We start from the raw sequence: 17,446 nt of genomic DNA on the forward strand, positions 1-17,446 counted from the left end.
TAGTTCATAACTAATTCTAGAAGGCTACAGCTGCAACACTAAAAGCCCTGTCTCTTGTTATTACTATTACTATTAACTATATTTGTTAGTCAGTTTTCGTCCAAAGTAACCTAAAATGACTTACACTAAAACCAATAAAAACCACAATAAAAGTCTGAAATCACAGCAATACAGAAAAAAGGCTAAAAACCACAGCTAAATAAAATTCTCACTAAAAAAGATCTCAATGCCGCCCTTCAAATTAAGAGCCAAAATCCTGGGAAAAGAGAAAAGTATTTGCTTGTTGCCTAAAGCTGAATGAAGATGGTACCAGGTGTGCCTCCCTGGGGAGAGTATTCTACATGTAGGGGGTGGGGTGGGTGCCACCCTGTGGACCTCCCATAGAGGGGTCACATGAAGAAGTGTTCTAGATCATGATTGCAGGGTCATTGTTAATTTGTGTGGGGTCCCAGAGTCTTGAACCACTTAAGAGTATACGTCAAAACCAGCATTTTGAACTGAGCTTGGAAACTAAAACCACTTTTGGGGCATGTGGTTCTAACAATGCCCCACAATTGCCAGGCAGGGATATGTGAGGGGGGGGGGCAGTCCCATAGGTTGATGAGCATCTTCTGTTTTGTCCCAAACATCAGGTAATCAGAGGGGGACTGCATATCCATCTGACTATTAAAGCTGAATAGTTTTGTTTTTGTCCCCTTGACTCCCTTGCAGCTGAAAGAAAGCCAAGCTATTTGTGAGAAACCTCGCAAGGAAGCCCAGAGCAGTTAAGCATCCCGAAGTCGGGGTTCAGCATGGAAAGATTAAGATAAATAAATAAATAAGCCGCTGCATCTGCCGTTAACATGTTGTTAACTCCCTCGGCAGACATTAAATCATTTTCAAGTACAATAATAGTGTGGGAGGTAAATTAACTAACCATTAACAATCTTATAAATACACAATTAACATACCAGCATTTATATGACATATTGATGGGGCAGCAGTAATTTTTGATGGGGAGTTTGGCGGTTTGTTTTATTTTATTTTCCCCATTCCTGGCCTTTGAGGTGCTTTAGACTTTATTGAAGTTCTCAGTGCCTGCAAAAGCTGAGCAGGTAGTGCCTTCTCTCCCTCCCCCCCCCAAATAAATCTCTTGTCTCAAAATGGCAACACAGGGAGGGCTGCCTGCCTGTGCTGACGGGACATAGCTTCTCCATTCTCAGGTCACATTGATGTGAATTGTTAACTTAAGTGTCCTGAATTCTTTATTATTAGGGCTGGTGAATTGGAAGGGAGTTGGCGAAGATAGGAAGCTGCCTCTCTGCCTTTCACTAAGTCACAATATGTGACACCATTGTTAAAGCATCTGTACTTGCTGCCTGTCTACTATCATCATTATGGCAGAAACCTGGTGGAGGAGGTCTGACCGATGCAGTCCATGCATTGATAACCTCGAGGCTGGATTACTGTAATGCACCCTATGTGAGACTGCCGTTGGAATGGCTCCAGAAGATCCAGCTGGTGCAAAATGCAGTGGCCAGACTGCTTGTGGCTGATGTGTCACCATTGTTTGTCATATAATCAAAGAATTGTAGTGTTGGAAGGGATCCCAAGGGTCATCTTGCTCAACCCCCTGCAATGCAAGAAACTCAACTAAAACTTCCGTAACAGTTGGCCATGTAGTGTCTGCTTAAAAACCTCCAAGGAAGGAGAGTCTACCACCTTCCAAGGTAGTCTGTTTCACTGTCAAACAGATCTTACTTTTGGAAAGTTCTTCCCATCAGTTCCAGCATCCTTTTCTCACAGTGGCCAACCAGATGTTCCAACGGGAAGCCCAAAGGCAGGACCTTAGTGCAAAAGCACTCTCCGCACTTGTGATTCCCAGCAACTTGTGTTTAGAGGGTAACTGCTTCCCACAGTGGAGGCTGACCATAGTCATTGTAGCTATGTACAGTCATTGTCCACAGTAGTTAGATGGAACGTGCATGCTCAAAGGGAACATACTTACGAATGCCAAACAGCCAATGAGACATTTGCCTTCATGCCACGCTTGGAAAGCTCTGCAGAAGCATCTGGCTGGTCAATATTGGCAGCTGAACGCTAAGAGTAGGTAATTATTCATTCTGATACTGTAGGACTGCTCTTACAGTAATGATTTGCCTGAAACAATTCCTCTATTTTAAAGTTACAGGTAGGTAGCCGTGTTGGTCTGCCATAGTAAAAAAAAAAAAAAAAATCCTTCCAGTAGCACCTTAAAGACCAACTAAGTTTGTTCTTGGTATGAGCTTTCGTGTGCATGCACACTTCTTCAGATACACTGAAACAGACGTCACGGGACCCTTACATATAGTGAGAGAGTGGGGAGGGGTATTACTCAGAAGGGTGGTGGGAATGGGTGATTGGCTGATAGGTGTGGAAATCCTGTTGACGACTGTTAACGACTTCAATTGGTCTTAGAGGAAAAGGCAAGGGGTGAGATGGCTAAAGATAGCTTTGTCATGTATAATGAGATAAGAATCCAATGTCTTTGTTCAGACCAGGTCTCTCCATGGTTTTAAGTTTGGTAATTAGTTGCAATTCAGCAACTTCTCTTTCCAGTCAAAGGAATTTCAGAAGTAGACTGGAAAGAGAAGTTGCTGAATTGCAACTAATTACCAAACATAAAACCATGGAGAGACCTGGTCTGAACAAAGACATTTGATTCTTATCTTATTATACGTGAAAAGCTGTCTTTAGCCATCTCACCCCTTGCTTTTTCCTGTAAGACCAATTGCAGTTGTTAACAGTCGTCAACAGGTTTTCCACACCTGTCAGCCAATCACCCATTCCCACCACCCTTCTGAGTAATACTCCTCCCCACCCTCTCACTATATATAAGGGTCTGGTGACTTCTGTTTCAGTGTATCTGAAGAAGTGTGCATGCACACGAAAGCTCATACCAAGAACAAACTTTGTTGGTCTCTAAGGTGCTACTGGAAGGCCTTTATTTTAAAGGTTTTTAACCTTTTTTAAAAAAATAGCATGAAGTTAATAGGAAATGCTGCATTCTGATCCTGGTTTAGTACCCTGGCTTGTTAATGAACTGCTTCTTTTACAAACCAAAGTTTCTCCAAAATCAGGCAAAACAAGGAGCAAGATAGGAAAAGGCTCTTTAAAGCTCCACCCCTTGCATGTGAGCCAAAGACGTATCAGCTCATGCTTGTAAGGGCAAACTGTGGTTTGCTGTTACGTCTGAATTAGGCTTGTCTCCTTTAAAAACAAAACACAAACTTTGATTGATCAACAGCTCTTCCTCTTTCAAATCGGGAGGAGATAGTGAAGAGCCTGTGAGTCTGTAAAAATCCAATTCAGCTTTTCTACTTGAACGGCTCTGGTGTCTGTGTCTATAGAGTAGGCTTGTCACCCTTGAAATAAGGTGCTTTCAATAGCTTCCATCCACTTAATACAAATATTCACAGTGCTAGGTCTTCCAGGCCCAGCAGGGGTTTGCCAGGTACTTGGGTCTCTGGGGGATTTAGGTGCACCAGGAGGGAAATGGTGTGTGGCTTTGCAGTCCCCAGTATGAGCCTGCTTTCTAGTGTCTCTCTCTTCCACACACACATGCGCGACTGCTTCCATTTTTACAACTGCTCAATTTGTAAGTTGCTTGCTTCGTTGACAAAGTGTGTATCTCAGCAGAGCCGAAGTTCTTTCATTTTCAGTATCTTTCATAGAGTTATTTTCTCTTTCTGCAAACACTGCTTGAGGGATTGATTTATAAGTGTGAGAATTGGGAAATAGGGAGCATTATACCGGTATGTCCTGTTACATTGTATATGTGTAATTGTGTATCCTAGCAATTCTGGGTGTATGATTTTAATATTTGGCATTTTTTTCACAGTTCCTAAATAACTTGACCCCCCCCCCCTTGTATTTTGTATAATGCTGCACTTTTTACAGCTTAGGGTAAGGTTTTGTTCTAGTCTGGCTAATTGTGTGAAGGGGCCAAGGAACAATGAAGAGCATGGGAGCTCTAGTCCCTCAGTGACTGGAAATCATCAGCTACCCGACTGGCTTCTGACACTTCAGGGTACAGACACACAAGCATACATGTTCATGATCATAAGGTCTAGAACCTTGGGAGAGGAAAGAGCTTTGATGTTCTCAAGAAGCTGAGTTCTCCATCTAGCACCACATTCTACATTTTTGTGTTTCTGTACCCCTGTAGAACCATGGGCATACACAGCCAACCCTTTGAGCCCTCCCAGGAACTGAGACATCCATCTGGCTTGTGGGCTTCCCAACAGTATCTGGTTGCCCACTGTTGAGACCAGGATACTGGACTAGATTTGCCGTTGGCCTGATACAGTAGGTGTCTTCTTATGTTCTTCCTCAACAGTAGGAGGTAGTACCGGTATGCCTCTGAATTCCAGTTGCTGGGAATCTAAAGTGTGGAGAGCTCTGTTGTGCTCAGATCCTGCCTATGTGCTTCTGAATAGCCTCTGGTGGGCCACTGTGAGAGAACAGGATGCTGGAATACATGGGCCTTTAGCCTGATCCAGCAGCCAGGCTCTACCTCAGTTCTAAGCTGGCGTAGCCCTTTTCAGGTTTTAATGCACGGGATGGGATGGGTCTCCAAAGGTGTTAAAGTGCTACAACTCCAATTGAACATATGTGCAGTGGATAGCCCCGAGAGTCTTCCAGCCCTGACATTAAACATCTGTGAGAGCTATCGAATCTGCCCTGGGACACCATCCTTCTCTTTAAATTAAAGCCCCTTCCACTGAGCGAGGGAAGCTGGAGTGCACATTCAGATTTCGGGAAGGAAAAGCTTATTGAATCACAACTCCTTCATTTTTGGACCTAATTAGGCAGAGCATGCATGGGGGACTGGGGATTGCTTTCCTTCTTCAGGGGAGTCTTTGGTGGATGAAGAAATACTGCTGAGTTTGTCACTGCACTAGCAGGCTTTTCTTCCCCTTTCTCTCTCTCATGGTTTCAGTGCCAGCTTAACAGCAATAAGTCATGGAAGGTGGGAGCAGATGGTGTGAACAGTGGAGCTTGGAAAGAGAGGCAAGGGAGAGAGAAGATTCCTGGGTAGCAAGTTGAAAACACAATGTGAGGTTTGGGTGCCAGGCTGGCAAGTGCTGAGTGAGTGTCGGGTTGGGTTTTTTTGTGGCAGCTCTTTCTCTTTCTCTTCTGTTCCCTGTCTGCACTAGAGAGATGCTGCCAGTCAGTGTTAGCAGTACTGAGCTAGGTGGACCCAGTGGCCTGACTGCATCATGCACCTGTGTTACCACACCTTGAAAAGGATATTGCAGGGCTGAAAAAGTTTCAGAAGAGGGCAACCAAAATGATTAAGGACTTGGAGCAACTACCCCAGGAGGAACAGCTGCAACATTTAGGAATTTTTAGTTTAGAAAAACAAGCGAGTAAGAGGAGATGTGATAGAGGTATAATAAAATAATGCACAGTATGGAGAAAATGGATAGAGAAAAGTTTTTCTCCCACTAATAATGCTAGAAATTGGAACCATCTAAAAAAGTTGAATGTTAAAAGATTCAGTAGTGACATAAGAAAGGACTTCTGTATGCAAAGTTAAACTATGCCATTTGCTCCCACAAGATGTAATAATGGCCACCAATGTACATGGATGGCTTTAAAAGGAGATTAGGCAAACTCACAGAGGATGGTGTGAACAGCCACAGTAGCTGTGTTCTACCTCCACAATCTTGCTGGGAATCACAAGTGGGGAGATTGCTGTTGCACTCAGGTCCTGCTTGTGGCTTCCTGTAGGTGCCTAGTTGGCCACTGCCAGAAGGGGATGCTGGTTGTAGATGGACTTTTGGTCTGATCCAGAAGGGGTCTTCTTATGTTATAACCCTCCATGAATAGAACCTGGGCATATTCCTTGGTTTTCTCTAAAGTTTTTTGTGTGCGTGTGTGTGCTGTGTTTCCCAGGTAGAAAAGTTTGCAATTCAGCATGGAACAAAGAAGATAGTAGAAGGCGGAAGACCTTGGGATGCAGGATGGCTTTCTTGGACAATCCAACCATTATCCTGGCTCACATCCGACAGTCACATGTGACCAGCGATGACACAGGGATGTGTGAACTGGTCCTGATTGACCACGATGTCGACCTGGAGAAATTCCAGCCCACTTCGGCCAATGGGGACAGCAGCTCAGAAACGCAGGGCAGCAATGGCGAGTCTCAGGGTTACGTATACTCCCAGTCAGTCGACATTACCTCAAGTTGGGACTTTGGTATTAGAAGGCGATCAAATACAGGTGAGTGGGATCATCTTGGGAACTCTGGTGGCTTCAGCTAGGAATTTCATGGTTTATAGAGGGAACCTGATATAGGAGGCATCATGTAACCTGACCACTAAAACACAATGATTACAGCAATGCACTCTGTGTGGGGCTGCCCTCTGACCTGTTTCAGCCAGTGACCATACTGCTGGTGGGGGCACATGGCTGACAACATGTGACACTATCGTTAAAACATATATAATGGCCGCCTGTCCACTGAGCCAAGTTCAGAGTCATTGTATTCTTTTACAAAGTCCAGAACAGTTTAGGTCCAGTTACAGGTGGGTAGCCGTGTTGGTCTGCCATAGTCAAAACAAAATCGAAAATTCTTTCTAGTAGCACCTTAGAGACCAACTGAGTTTGTTCCTGGTATGAGCTTTCGTGTGCATGCACACTTCTTCAGATACCAGGTTATCTCTGAGGCCACTAAAACCCTTGTATCCCAGCTCAATCACTGAGCATTGTTTGTCAGATTCTTGAATTGGTGAGACTTACTTGACATCGACACAAAACCAGTCCAGTCCTTGGGAACACTCTGCTGATAGAAACTCAGCAGACATCTTCTGCTTTAACTTTTAAACATTTGCTGATAATTCTTCTCTGCCACCAGGGTTATACAGACAATACATCTGAAACAGCTGGTGGACTCTGATTTTAAATTTATATGTGTGTTTTTTCTTGCATTATATGTGTAGTTGTTGTAGACTTTTTTGATACTGTTCTGAAACTTGCAGTATACAAGTATATTTATTTATTAATAAATAAATGTAGCTCGGTGATAGAGCACCAGTTTTCCATCTAGAAGGCCACAGGTTCAATCCATTCCATTTCCCAGGTAAAAGGATAATGCGTTAGGTAATGGGAAACACCTCTAGCTGAGACCTTTGAGTGCTGTTGACGGCCGCCCAGAAAGTAGATTCTACTTGGCTGGATGGATATAGAGTCTTACCAGGACTATAGAACCTGGAGCATTTGCCCCTTTGTGCAGTTGCCCTGTGTAAACATAAGAACCCTGCTGAATCAAACCAAAGGGTCATCATCTAGCACTCTGTCCTCACAATGGCCTACCAGAGGCCCACAGGCAAGACAAAAGGGCAACAATACTCTCCCCACTTGCAGTCCTCAGCTGCTGCTACATAACTGACTTGGATACTGGCTGGAATGCAGCCATTAAGTAGCCAATATGATGCCCTTGCTAGACACTGCTGGACTGCTATTCACATAGCATGACCAATGGGCAGGGTTGATGGGAACTGTGGTTCAACATCTGGACACCACCATGTTGGCCATCCTGGCAGCTGTATTCTCCTTGAATTGTCTCATCTTCCTTTAAAGCCGTCCAAGTTGGCAGCCATCTGGCGGCCATAGTTAAACTGTATAATTTGCTCCCACAAATTGTATCATATCTTGTGAGAGTGAATTCCCCTAGTTTAGCTATGTACTCTACATTCAGTGCTTCATTTTGTCAGTTTGAAATTACCCAGCCCTCAAGTGTACAGGATCCCTGCAAGCTCCAGTACTGTATTAAGAGAATGACTATAATACTGTATATGGTGGTTAAAATCCTGGAATGATCAAAGTATCTGAAATGATCGTTTATTTCATTTCCATTCATTGTAATAACCTATAATTCTTAATATTACCAAATCTCTAAGCCAGTGGTTCGCAATTGGTGGTCTGTAGACCACAAGGGCTCCACGTAATCCATCCAGCGTTCTGTCACATAAGAAAAACTACCATAGACATACCAAAATTTTCAAAAGCAGGTGGGTCCATGACTTGGCTTTTGAAAAATAAGTGGTATGCTGTACTTAGTTAATTGGTTACCACTACTCTAAGCAGTTCATATGAATTGCAATCATAAAATCATGAGCAGAAAGTCAGTACATAGTATCAAAATATAACACGAGTCCAGTAAAAAATGAAACAAAGCTTTAAAACAGAAAAACTGAAATTATGCCTGTGGGTTGTTGCAGTGTTTTGAAGAAAAGGTGTAGTGACCTGTTTTGAAACCCTAAACTGTGGTTTATCTAAACTGTTGCTTTTTTAAACAAACCAGCTTCACAACCCATGTATTTGCAGTTCTGTGTTTCTTATAAGAGACCAAATGATCTAAATTCTTGGGTTTGTGAGGTAATACAACACCACCTAGAGCTCAGAAGCACATTTTGCTGAAATAAGTAATGTAGCACAATTTTTATGTAGAGGAATAAGGGAAGAAAATATCTAAGCTGTCATTGAAGCTGATATTTTAACGCTTTAGATTGAAGTGTAACTAGGATATCTGAAGATCACCTCTGTCCATTTTGTTAAGGTGATTCCATTTTAGGCAGAGTAAATAATTCACTTGACTGAAAACTGATTCTGCCCAATACAGTATAAAGTAGGAAATGCCATGGATGTTTTCTTTTCTCACTTACTTCTCTGTTTTCTTCACTTCTCACTTCCCTCTAGTCTGTGCCCCCCTAATCTCATGCTGTGGCCCCCCATTTATTAGATTTTCATCTGTGCCCCCCTTGAAATATTCTGGGGGCCCCCAGATGAGAAACGCTGCTCTAGACCTCTTTACTGGCTTGCATGACTTTCCCAGGCACAGGACTCAATTAAGACATTTAGAGGTCCAAAACCTTAAAAGATTTTGGTATATATATATATATATATATATATATATATATATATATATATAATAAACCGCAAAATAAACTTTTATTTTTTGAAATTCAACAAAACCTACAGTAAGATGGAGAATAATGTTAATTTTTGTATACTTCCAATTTATTTTTCTCCTACTTTTTCCAGTTGCAAAGTCTTTGATCAGATCCTCAAAACCAATGTTAAGTAACGCATCTACTTCTATACTTAGTAGAGATAGGGCATTCAGCCTATCTTGTTGCATAGTTGTTCTGTTGGAAATTTTAATATACTTCAGCCGAGACAACGAACGCTCAGCTGAGCAATTTGTGACTATTCATGTTAAAAATCCAGCAAAATTCTGTGGTGCCCTCCCCCTTTCCCTTGAGGCCCTACGCACAAACTTATTTTGCTTAATGGTTAATCCAGCCCTGTCCAGGCCACATCCCTGATAAGCTTTCCTTCACATGCTCCTTGAGTTTTGTTTTTGTTTTTTGGCCTGTCTGGAATGTGCCATTGAACAATCCTTTTATTATTATTTTTGCTGCCCTTGGCAGCTAGGTTGTGCTGGCACTCATGGTACTTTTATTGGGATAGGACTACCATACCCTTCAAGTGTCCCTATTTTCCAGGGACGGTCCCAGAATTATGAAAAACATCCTGGCTTCTAGATTTGATCCCGGAATGTCCCTATTTTCCCTGCCAGTGCTACCATCGAGCTCAGGAAGATGAGCCAGTGCTTGTTTGAAGCGATGGCAGTGGTAGTGGTGGCTGCAAGGGAGCAAGCTCCCCGTTGCCTCTCCATGGCTGCTGCTGCCTGCCTCCTCCCTTGGGCAGCTTGCAGCGGCTGCTGGAGAGTGGGCAAGGAGGAGAGGCCCAGCGCTGTGTAACGCACTAGCTCTGAGGTGCAGGCAGAGGGCAGGGCCACCCAGGACGGGAAGAAGGGGGGAGCAGAGCAGAGTGGGAGGAGTGTTTTTGTTTGGGTTTTTTTTTTCAAATGCTTTGTACATGTGCATCAGATTTTGGAGCTTTTCTTAAATTTATTTATTGCTGGGGCCTAAAATAGATTGATTAGATTGATTCTATCCTAATAATTTAGGAGTTTCTGTACTGCCCTTTGCCAGGCAGATACAGGGCAAAGGCAGTTTGCAAATTTGAAACATATTACAGAACACCACACTGAACTAAACAATATCTGCAGACCTGCAACAGTTCCAATTATTCAAGGTTACAGAGTTATTATGAGTTGCTGCTGTATTTATATTCTGTAATTAAAACAAACAAACCACTTATTGGTGGTTTTGTTTCCAGTTTTTATAATTTTTTTATAATGGGTGTTTTATAGTTTTGTTTGCACTTAGTGTCTTGTAAACCGCTGCGTTAAAAAAATTATCCAAATAAATTAAATCAAAGCCCAACCGCCTTGCTCATTTCAGAGGGGGTGTAGTTCCTGCTAAACATCCACAGGATTGCCTTCCTAAGCATGCTTTTGGTAAATTAGTCTACATCTTTCTCTTGCTTTAAAAGAAAAAAGGAAGAATTCATTTCCTGTGCCTGGGACCTTTATTTGCAGTAAGGTGCTGTGCCATTTAGTCTCTGCCTTTTGAGGTAGTCTTCTTTACCTGCTTATTAAACTGACATTCCTCGACACCCTCTCTCTCCTGAAATAAATCTGACATTTAAAACCATAAGGAGGGTTTGAGGCAGGCGAGGAGGGCTCGGTCTCCCGGGTGTTGATATTTCACCTATTTGAGCGTGTCCTATTTTCGGATGTGGAGTCAAAAATATGTGAAGGAAAAATGATATTCATTTTTTAAGATTTGACTAATGTTGTGAAGATACAAATCATTTATTTTTACTACCTATAAACTGTTTCAGCACACTGAAGAAAAAGCTATGCTAATTTATATAGCGTTGACATTTTATAATTTTCATGATTTTTTTAGATAAAGGATTTTATATTTAAAACTTTAATAGTCTAGTCTGAGTTCATTTATCTTTAATTTTTGAAACGGGGAGAGTAATTCATAACAGTAATTTTATTCCTGTAATGTAATATTCACTTCAGTTCATTTCTGCATTAAAATTCCTTTAAGACCGTTATTAATGATTTATATAATGAAATGTCATATTAATCACAGAAGTTTTCACATTTTATTATTCTCTTCCATGTTAATACTATCTTTATGATCTCTATTAATGTTTTATATCCTCTAATTTCAATTATAAATCAAGAAGATTTTCATGTTTTTGTTGGTATTTGCTTTTCAGGGGTGCCACCTTTAAAAATTTTATGTCTTTTCTCCCACACACCCCCACACCCTACATGTGCAGCATAAAACATCTTTATTCATAGAAAGGTAGTTAATTATGTCTTTTGTTTATAGTAAACTTTCATTGACAAACTTATCGTCATAATATTTCTTTTTCAAGCTCAAAGACTTGAACGGCTACGGAAAGAGAGGCAAAATCAGATAAAATGCAAGAATGTGCAGTGGAAGGAAAGGAACACATCTTATTCAGGTAAGACGAATATGTATCACACATACACACACACACACAAACAAAAACACTGTTGTTGGGTTTTTGTTTGTAATTATTGTTTCATTCACTTGGGTTTGCAGAAATAGGTCTAAATGAAAAAGCTCAAAGCATCTGATGAGGTCATGGTGATCAGGAAAAAAATGGAGTAGACCCACAGAAATTAATAAACTTGTTAGTCTTGCCCTTTAATTTCAGTGACTCTACTCTGACTAATATTGGCTATAATTCTTATGGGTTTCATCCAATGTTAGTCCTACACAGATTCATGGAAACTCATGAATGTGACTGACTCAGGTACATTAATTTATACATCTACTCAGCTGAAAGGGACGCGGGTGGTACTGTGGTCTAAACCACTGGGCCTCTTGGGCTTGCCGATCAGAAGGTCAGCAGTTTGAATCCCTGTGACAAGGCAAGCTCCCGTTGCTCAGTCCCTGCTCCTGCCAACCTAGCAGTTTGAAAGCACGCCAGAGCAAGTAGATAAATAGGTACTGCTCCAGCAGGAAGGTAAACAGCATTTCCATGCACTGCTCTGGTTTCGCCAGAAGCGGCTTAGTCATGCTGGCCACATGACCCAGAAAAACTGTCTGCGGTCTAACACTGGCACCCTCGGCCAATAAAGCGAGATGAGCGCCGCAACCCCAGAGTCATTCGCAACTGGACTTAACTGTCAGGGGTCTTTTACCTTTACTCAGCAGAAACCAATTGACCAAAATTGGATCAACATTGACTACAACCCTGTAATTTTTGTTTCTTTGTTTTTAAGCTGGTTAACGTTCAACTTTTAATCACAGAAAGGTTGGGGTGTAACTGACAAAAATCAAAATTAGTTGGAGATGAACCTTGCCCTCTCACTCACATTCTGATAGAGGTAGGCATTCGCACTCTAAAATGGATGCATCTGCATACATATGTAGCTCAGTAATCCAGATTTATGGGTTAGGTCCAGCATTGCTATCCTTATTTTCCAGATGAGAGGCCAAGAGTTCATAGCTCAATCTCTTAGCTAGTATAGTACGCCAACTCTCTCTCCTCCCTCCCTCTATCTTTCTCTGAGGTGCCCTCATCAATATTTGAATTGGATCCTAATGGTTGGCTATCCCAAACACTGTTTGGCGTGTGATACACTACTATGTGGCTGGATTGTTGACTCCAGGCCTCTCTACTTATATAAGAGAATATCCAGCTTGCTGGATCATGCCAGTTGTCCATCTAGTCCAGCATCCTGTTCTCAGTGGCCAGCCAGATGCCTTGGTATCTGTGGAGGCAGAGCGTAGCCATCATTGCTAGTATCTATGATAGCCTTTACTTATCTAGTTTTCTTTTACTGCCATCTAAGTTGGTGGCCATCATTGCCTCCTGTGGGAGTGTGTTTTGTGTGAAGAAGTCATTTCTTTTATCCTGAATCTTCCAACATTCAGCTTCACTGGATGTCCACAAGTTCTAGTGTTATGAGAGACCGGGGAGAAAAACTAGGGAGTGATACAAGAGAGGGGGGAATAAAACCCCTGCATGTTGATAATATAGGGTTGCCATATTTCAAAAAGTTGAAAATTGTTGAGTGTTTTTTTTTAGGAAACCCCCAAAATTGTTTAGCTTCTTTTTACAAAAAAGGCAGATACTCTCCCTATATTGCCAGCTGAAAACATTGTTATTTTTTACCAACTTAATCTTTTATTAATAATAATTTTATATTATTTTTGTACACCACTTAAGAATTTTTAAAAAAGATATAATGGTTTATAAACTCTTCTAAAGAAAATAAAAGTTCAACACTGTCAACATCAAATACACTAACTGGGTTCCCCAGTAAACCATGGTTTGGCCTGAAGTGGATTTGCCAACCATGGTTTTAAGAAAACCTTGGTTATCATCACCAAGGGTTGGTTACCATTGGTGATAACTAAATGTGAAACTGTGGTTGGTGCTGGAAGGGTGAAGGGAATTTGCTTCAAGGGGGGGGGGGGGAGAGAGAGAGAGAGAGAGAGAGAGAGAGAGAGAGAGAGAGAGAGAGAGAGAGACTGTTCCAGCTGCTAGTTAATAATTTGCAAATGGAGGTTTACACAGAGTTGGTGATTAAGCTTGCAGTGGACCACTGTGTTGTGTAGCAGAAGGGGAACTTGGCCAAATTAAACTACAATGCTCATCAGTTTCCTGCCCTCCTCCTCCTCTCCAGTCTTGTGTTGTTATCCTGAACAGTCCCAGAATTGCACAAGGTTTCAACTCAGGCAAGAGAACTCAACCAAAACAGATGCCACAGTAATCTGCAGAGGAGAACTCCAGAGATGCACCCGGGGTCCGTGCCAGCAGAGGAGACAATAAAGCAATGCCTCCCTAGTGCTTCCTGAGGAACAAAACTACATATTGAAACACTCGCTCCTCTCACCAAAGCCAATGAAATGTATGCCTTGAGCTCCAGGGGCCTCGAAGCTTTCCAAAAAGGCCCAAGAAATAACTTCAGGCCATGCTGCAAGAATATAATTGCAAATGAGATTTTATTTATTTATTTATCTACCTATTTGTGCAGGGTGGTTGTGTGTGTGTGTGTGTGTGAGAGAGAGAGAGAGAGAGAGAGACAGACAGAGAGAAGCATTGTCTTCAGAATAAGCATAAAGGGTGGCACACAGCGTAATACATACCTGGGATACATAATGACATTTTTGTGCAGTCTTAGTTCAGAGAGAATTTAATAATCTTGCACGGCCCTGTTGGGTATCTTTATTTTATTTCTATTTCCATTTCTCTCTTTCCTGGTGCCTGCACCTGTGCATCCTCCATCTCCATATCCCAGTCAGAGCTGCTCCCGGCTCCCGAATTAACCGGGAAGCCATAACGACTTAGCCGTGATTTGACAAGTTTTAATTTTGCCATTTAACGAACGGCTCCCCCCTCCCCGCGACACCAGCCTTGGAAGTCCCCACTCAATCTGCCTTCGGCAGCAGTTCCAATCCTCGGGAGGGGCAGCATGTAAATCTTTGGGACGTGCACAAATCCAGGCAGGCAAATAAAGAACGGAGACAGAGTGGGGCAGATTGAATGCTGATCCACCAATAGTGATTGATTGAGTTTGGGGGCTGCTTTGCTCCTGGAGCAGATGTGGAGCAAAAACTCACTCATCAGATGCAGTTGCAGTTCAGAGAAAGAGAGGCCGGCACTAATAGGTGAAAACTCTTGATTTTTTGTTTGTCATCCATCCTCATTTTTTAGGTATCCCTTGTCATGTCAACTGGTGGGGCGTTTCTTCTGATTATGCTACAGCAAGGTCCCCTCCCCGCCACCCTTTCCGCTTTGATTGCATACATAACCATTTTGTATTTTTGCTAGGTTTGGTTTACCCCTTCTCCACACCTAAGCCACACTTCACCTACCATTTATTTATTTAATGCATTTATATCCAATGTTTCTCCCAAGCTGGGATTTAAGGCGGCTCACAAAATTGTAAAAAAAAAGAAGGAATAAAACCCAAACTAGCCAGAAATAATAATTAGAATTTATCAGAACACACATGGAACCAGCAATTAAAATCCCATTTGCTCTGTGATCAGCATCACCTGCACCTTAGTTTCCAAAGGACTTTCTGAACAGGAAGGTTATGCCAGCATAAGGGTAGCAAAGAGGGAACCAGTCTAACCATCCTTGGGAAGGAATTCTGCACTATGGGAGCAGCCACAGAAAAGGGTGTCACCACCACCACCATGCTTCTGAAGTTGATGGAACTGAAAGAAGGTGCTCACCCAAGTATCCTAGACCCTCCCCCCATCTCTGTGTGTCTGTCTTTATCTCTGTCTTTCCCCATCTCTCTCAACACTGCTTGGACTCAGTTGATTGGTGGTGACAGCAAGCCTACCTTTCCAGTGTGCTGTCAGAAGCCCACTTTAAGGAGCATTGGCCACCACCTCTCTACCTGCCCCATGGCCTGTGATGTCAAGTGGTATCACATATGACATCAACTGTGAAGCTGGTGTGTGTGGTTTTGAAAAAAACAACAACCTTATGAGTCATATTTGGACCCATTCCAGTATTAGTATACGTTGCTGTTGCTATCTTCACACAGTGCATAGTTGAACTATGGATCATTTTGGCAGCCAAAATGATCAAGGTCATGGAGCAACCTCCCTTTGCAAAAAGCATTTTGGGACTTTTATAGTTTAATGAAAAGAGGCTACATGACAGAAGTTTATAAAATTATGCATGGCATGCAGAAAGTGGTCAGAGAAAAGTTTTCCCCTCTCTCAAAACCAACTTGGATGGTTTTAAAAGAGGAGCTGGCAAATTAATGGAAAATAAAGATGTGTTCCGCATCCACAGTTTACCACCCACCCCTTTCATAACTCTAAACTTGGCGATGCCCACAGGAGAGGAGAGTACTGTTGTGCTTGGGTCCTGCTTATGGGTTTACCAGAGGCATCTGGCTGGTCACTGTGAGAACAGGATGGTGGACTAGGTGGGCTATTGGTCTGATCCAGCAGGTCTTCTGTTGCTGTTGCTGTTGCTGTTGCTGTTGTTAATACCGTATTGACCTGAATATAAGCCTCACTTTTTTCCCAAATTCCGACCGTGAAAAGTGCGGGTTAAATTTGTAACCTTACAGAAATTGGCTTTTATGATATCGCAGCTGAAACAGAAATACGGTAAAAAGGAACAGGTGTGAGTGCCTGCGGAATTTTAAGGGAGCAGCTTATATTCGGGTATTGTCTTTTTTTTCTTCCCCCCCATGAATTTTAAAGGTGCAGCTTATAACAGCTTATATTCGGGCCAATACAGTAATAATGTTGATTTTTAAAAAATCTTTAAAATACTTTTATGAGAGTAATACTGTTTACTATACTGTACTAGTAAATAGAGACTATGCTACTTACAAAAAGTAAAGACTATACTACAGTATTAAGAAAACAAAGTTGTTTCAAGTCTCATGTCCATATCTTATGTCCCAGTATCCCACAAAACAGTTTCATGTTCCAGCGGAATAAATTTTCTGCAACCTTCCTTCCCTCCCTTGAATTGGCTCAATCAGCTTGTCCATTTCCACCAGACATCGTATTAACCCCTCCCACTCAGTTGCAGCTTGTCAGCAATCGGCAGAAGACATAGTAAAGATTTCAGTCCTTTCCCAACCATATTGTCAGTTAACCTAGAACAAAATCACCATTGGATTTGCTCTTGATAGGGTCCCATTATGTAAGAGACGTGTTTATTTTTTATACCATTTCATTATAATGAAACCTCAATGGTCTGCTCTATTTGCCTCCAATAGTTAGTTGTTGCTTGTTCATTTTGTCTTACCACAAGGTCCCAGGGCAGGCTACAGCGATTGAAAAAGAAAATATTAGAATTTGGCCTGTGGGCCAGAGGTTCCCCATCCCTGGCTTACGGCACTGTTTCATAGGTTTGTAGGGCCTAGATTTGTATAGGATTAGCAGATGGCTTGGGTTTATATAGGTTTAAATTTGTAGGGCCTAGGTTTGCTAGTGGACCTTAGGTTTTATTAGGGCATAGGTTTATAGCCACCTAGATGAGGTTTCTCACATTCAGTAGCATCTCCTGAAACCATGGAAAGCTGCTTACAGAGCTAGATAGAACAATGCCCTGGCTCAGTGTAACACAGCTGCTTCTTTTCCTATGATTATGATTGCAGTGCCTTTTGAAAGGCATGGAACACAGAAAACATTTAATGGTACTACTGGGTGTTGGCTTCGCGATCTGCTGCTCGTGATCCTTTTACCATCAGATGCCTCATTTGGAGGGGGGATTTTTTCCATACCTTCTGACATATCTGACTTCTTTTTAATTGCAGCGGAGGAGCTGAGCCTGCTGTTTGAGAAGAAGAACTTCAGGGTGAAGCCTCAGCGTGCTGCTACGAAGCCATCAATCCTCTCAGTACGGCTGGAACAGTGCCCCCTACAGCTGAACAACCCATTCAACGAATACTCAAAATTTGATGGCAAGGTAAGTAAGTAAGAGAGAGAGAGACCAGTGCCCTCCCTTAAAAAGAAAAAGAAAA

At 42.1% G+C, this 17,446-nt stretch overlaps 1 protein-coding gene across 4 annotated transcripts in view; it reads left to right on the forward strand.

The window, feature by feature from the left end:
• MAPKAP1 (MAPK associated protein 1) overlaps window positions 1–17,446 on the forward strand; it is a 181,779-nt gene that overhangs the window by 12,829 nt on the left and 151,504 nt on the right. For all 4 annotated transcript variants that reach the window (XM_033137517.1, XM_033137518.1, XM_033137519.1 and 1 more), the window contains exons 2-4: window positions 5,920–6,246; window positions 11,335–11,424; window positions 17,240–17,391. In XM_033137517.1, the coding sequence (XP_032993408.1) occupies window positions 5,988–6,246; window positions 11,335–11,424; window positions 17,240–17,391 (501 nt within the window). In that variant the 5' untranslated portion in view covers window positions 5,920–5,987. The remainder of the gene's footprint in view (window positions 1–5,919; window positions 6,247–11,334; window positions 11,425–17,239; window positions 17,392–17,446) is intronic.

This window comes from Lacerta agilis, chromosome Z (assembly GCF_009819535.1).
Source record: "Lacerta agilis isolate rLacAgi1 chromosome Z, rLacAgi1.pri, whole genome shotgun sequence".
In the NCBI taxonomy this organism is placed as follows: Eukaryota; Metazoa; Chordata; class Lepidosauria; order Squamata; family Lacertidae; genus Lacerta; species Lacerta agilis.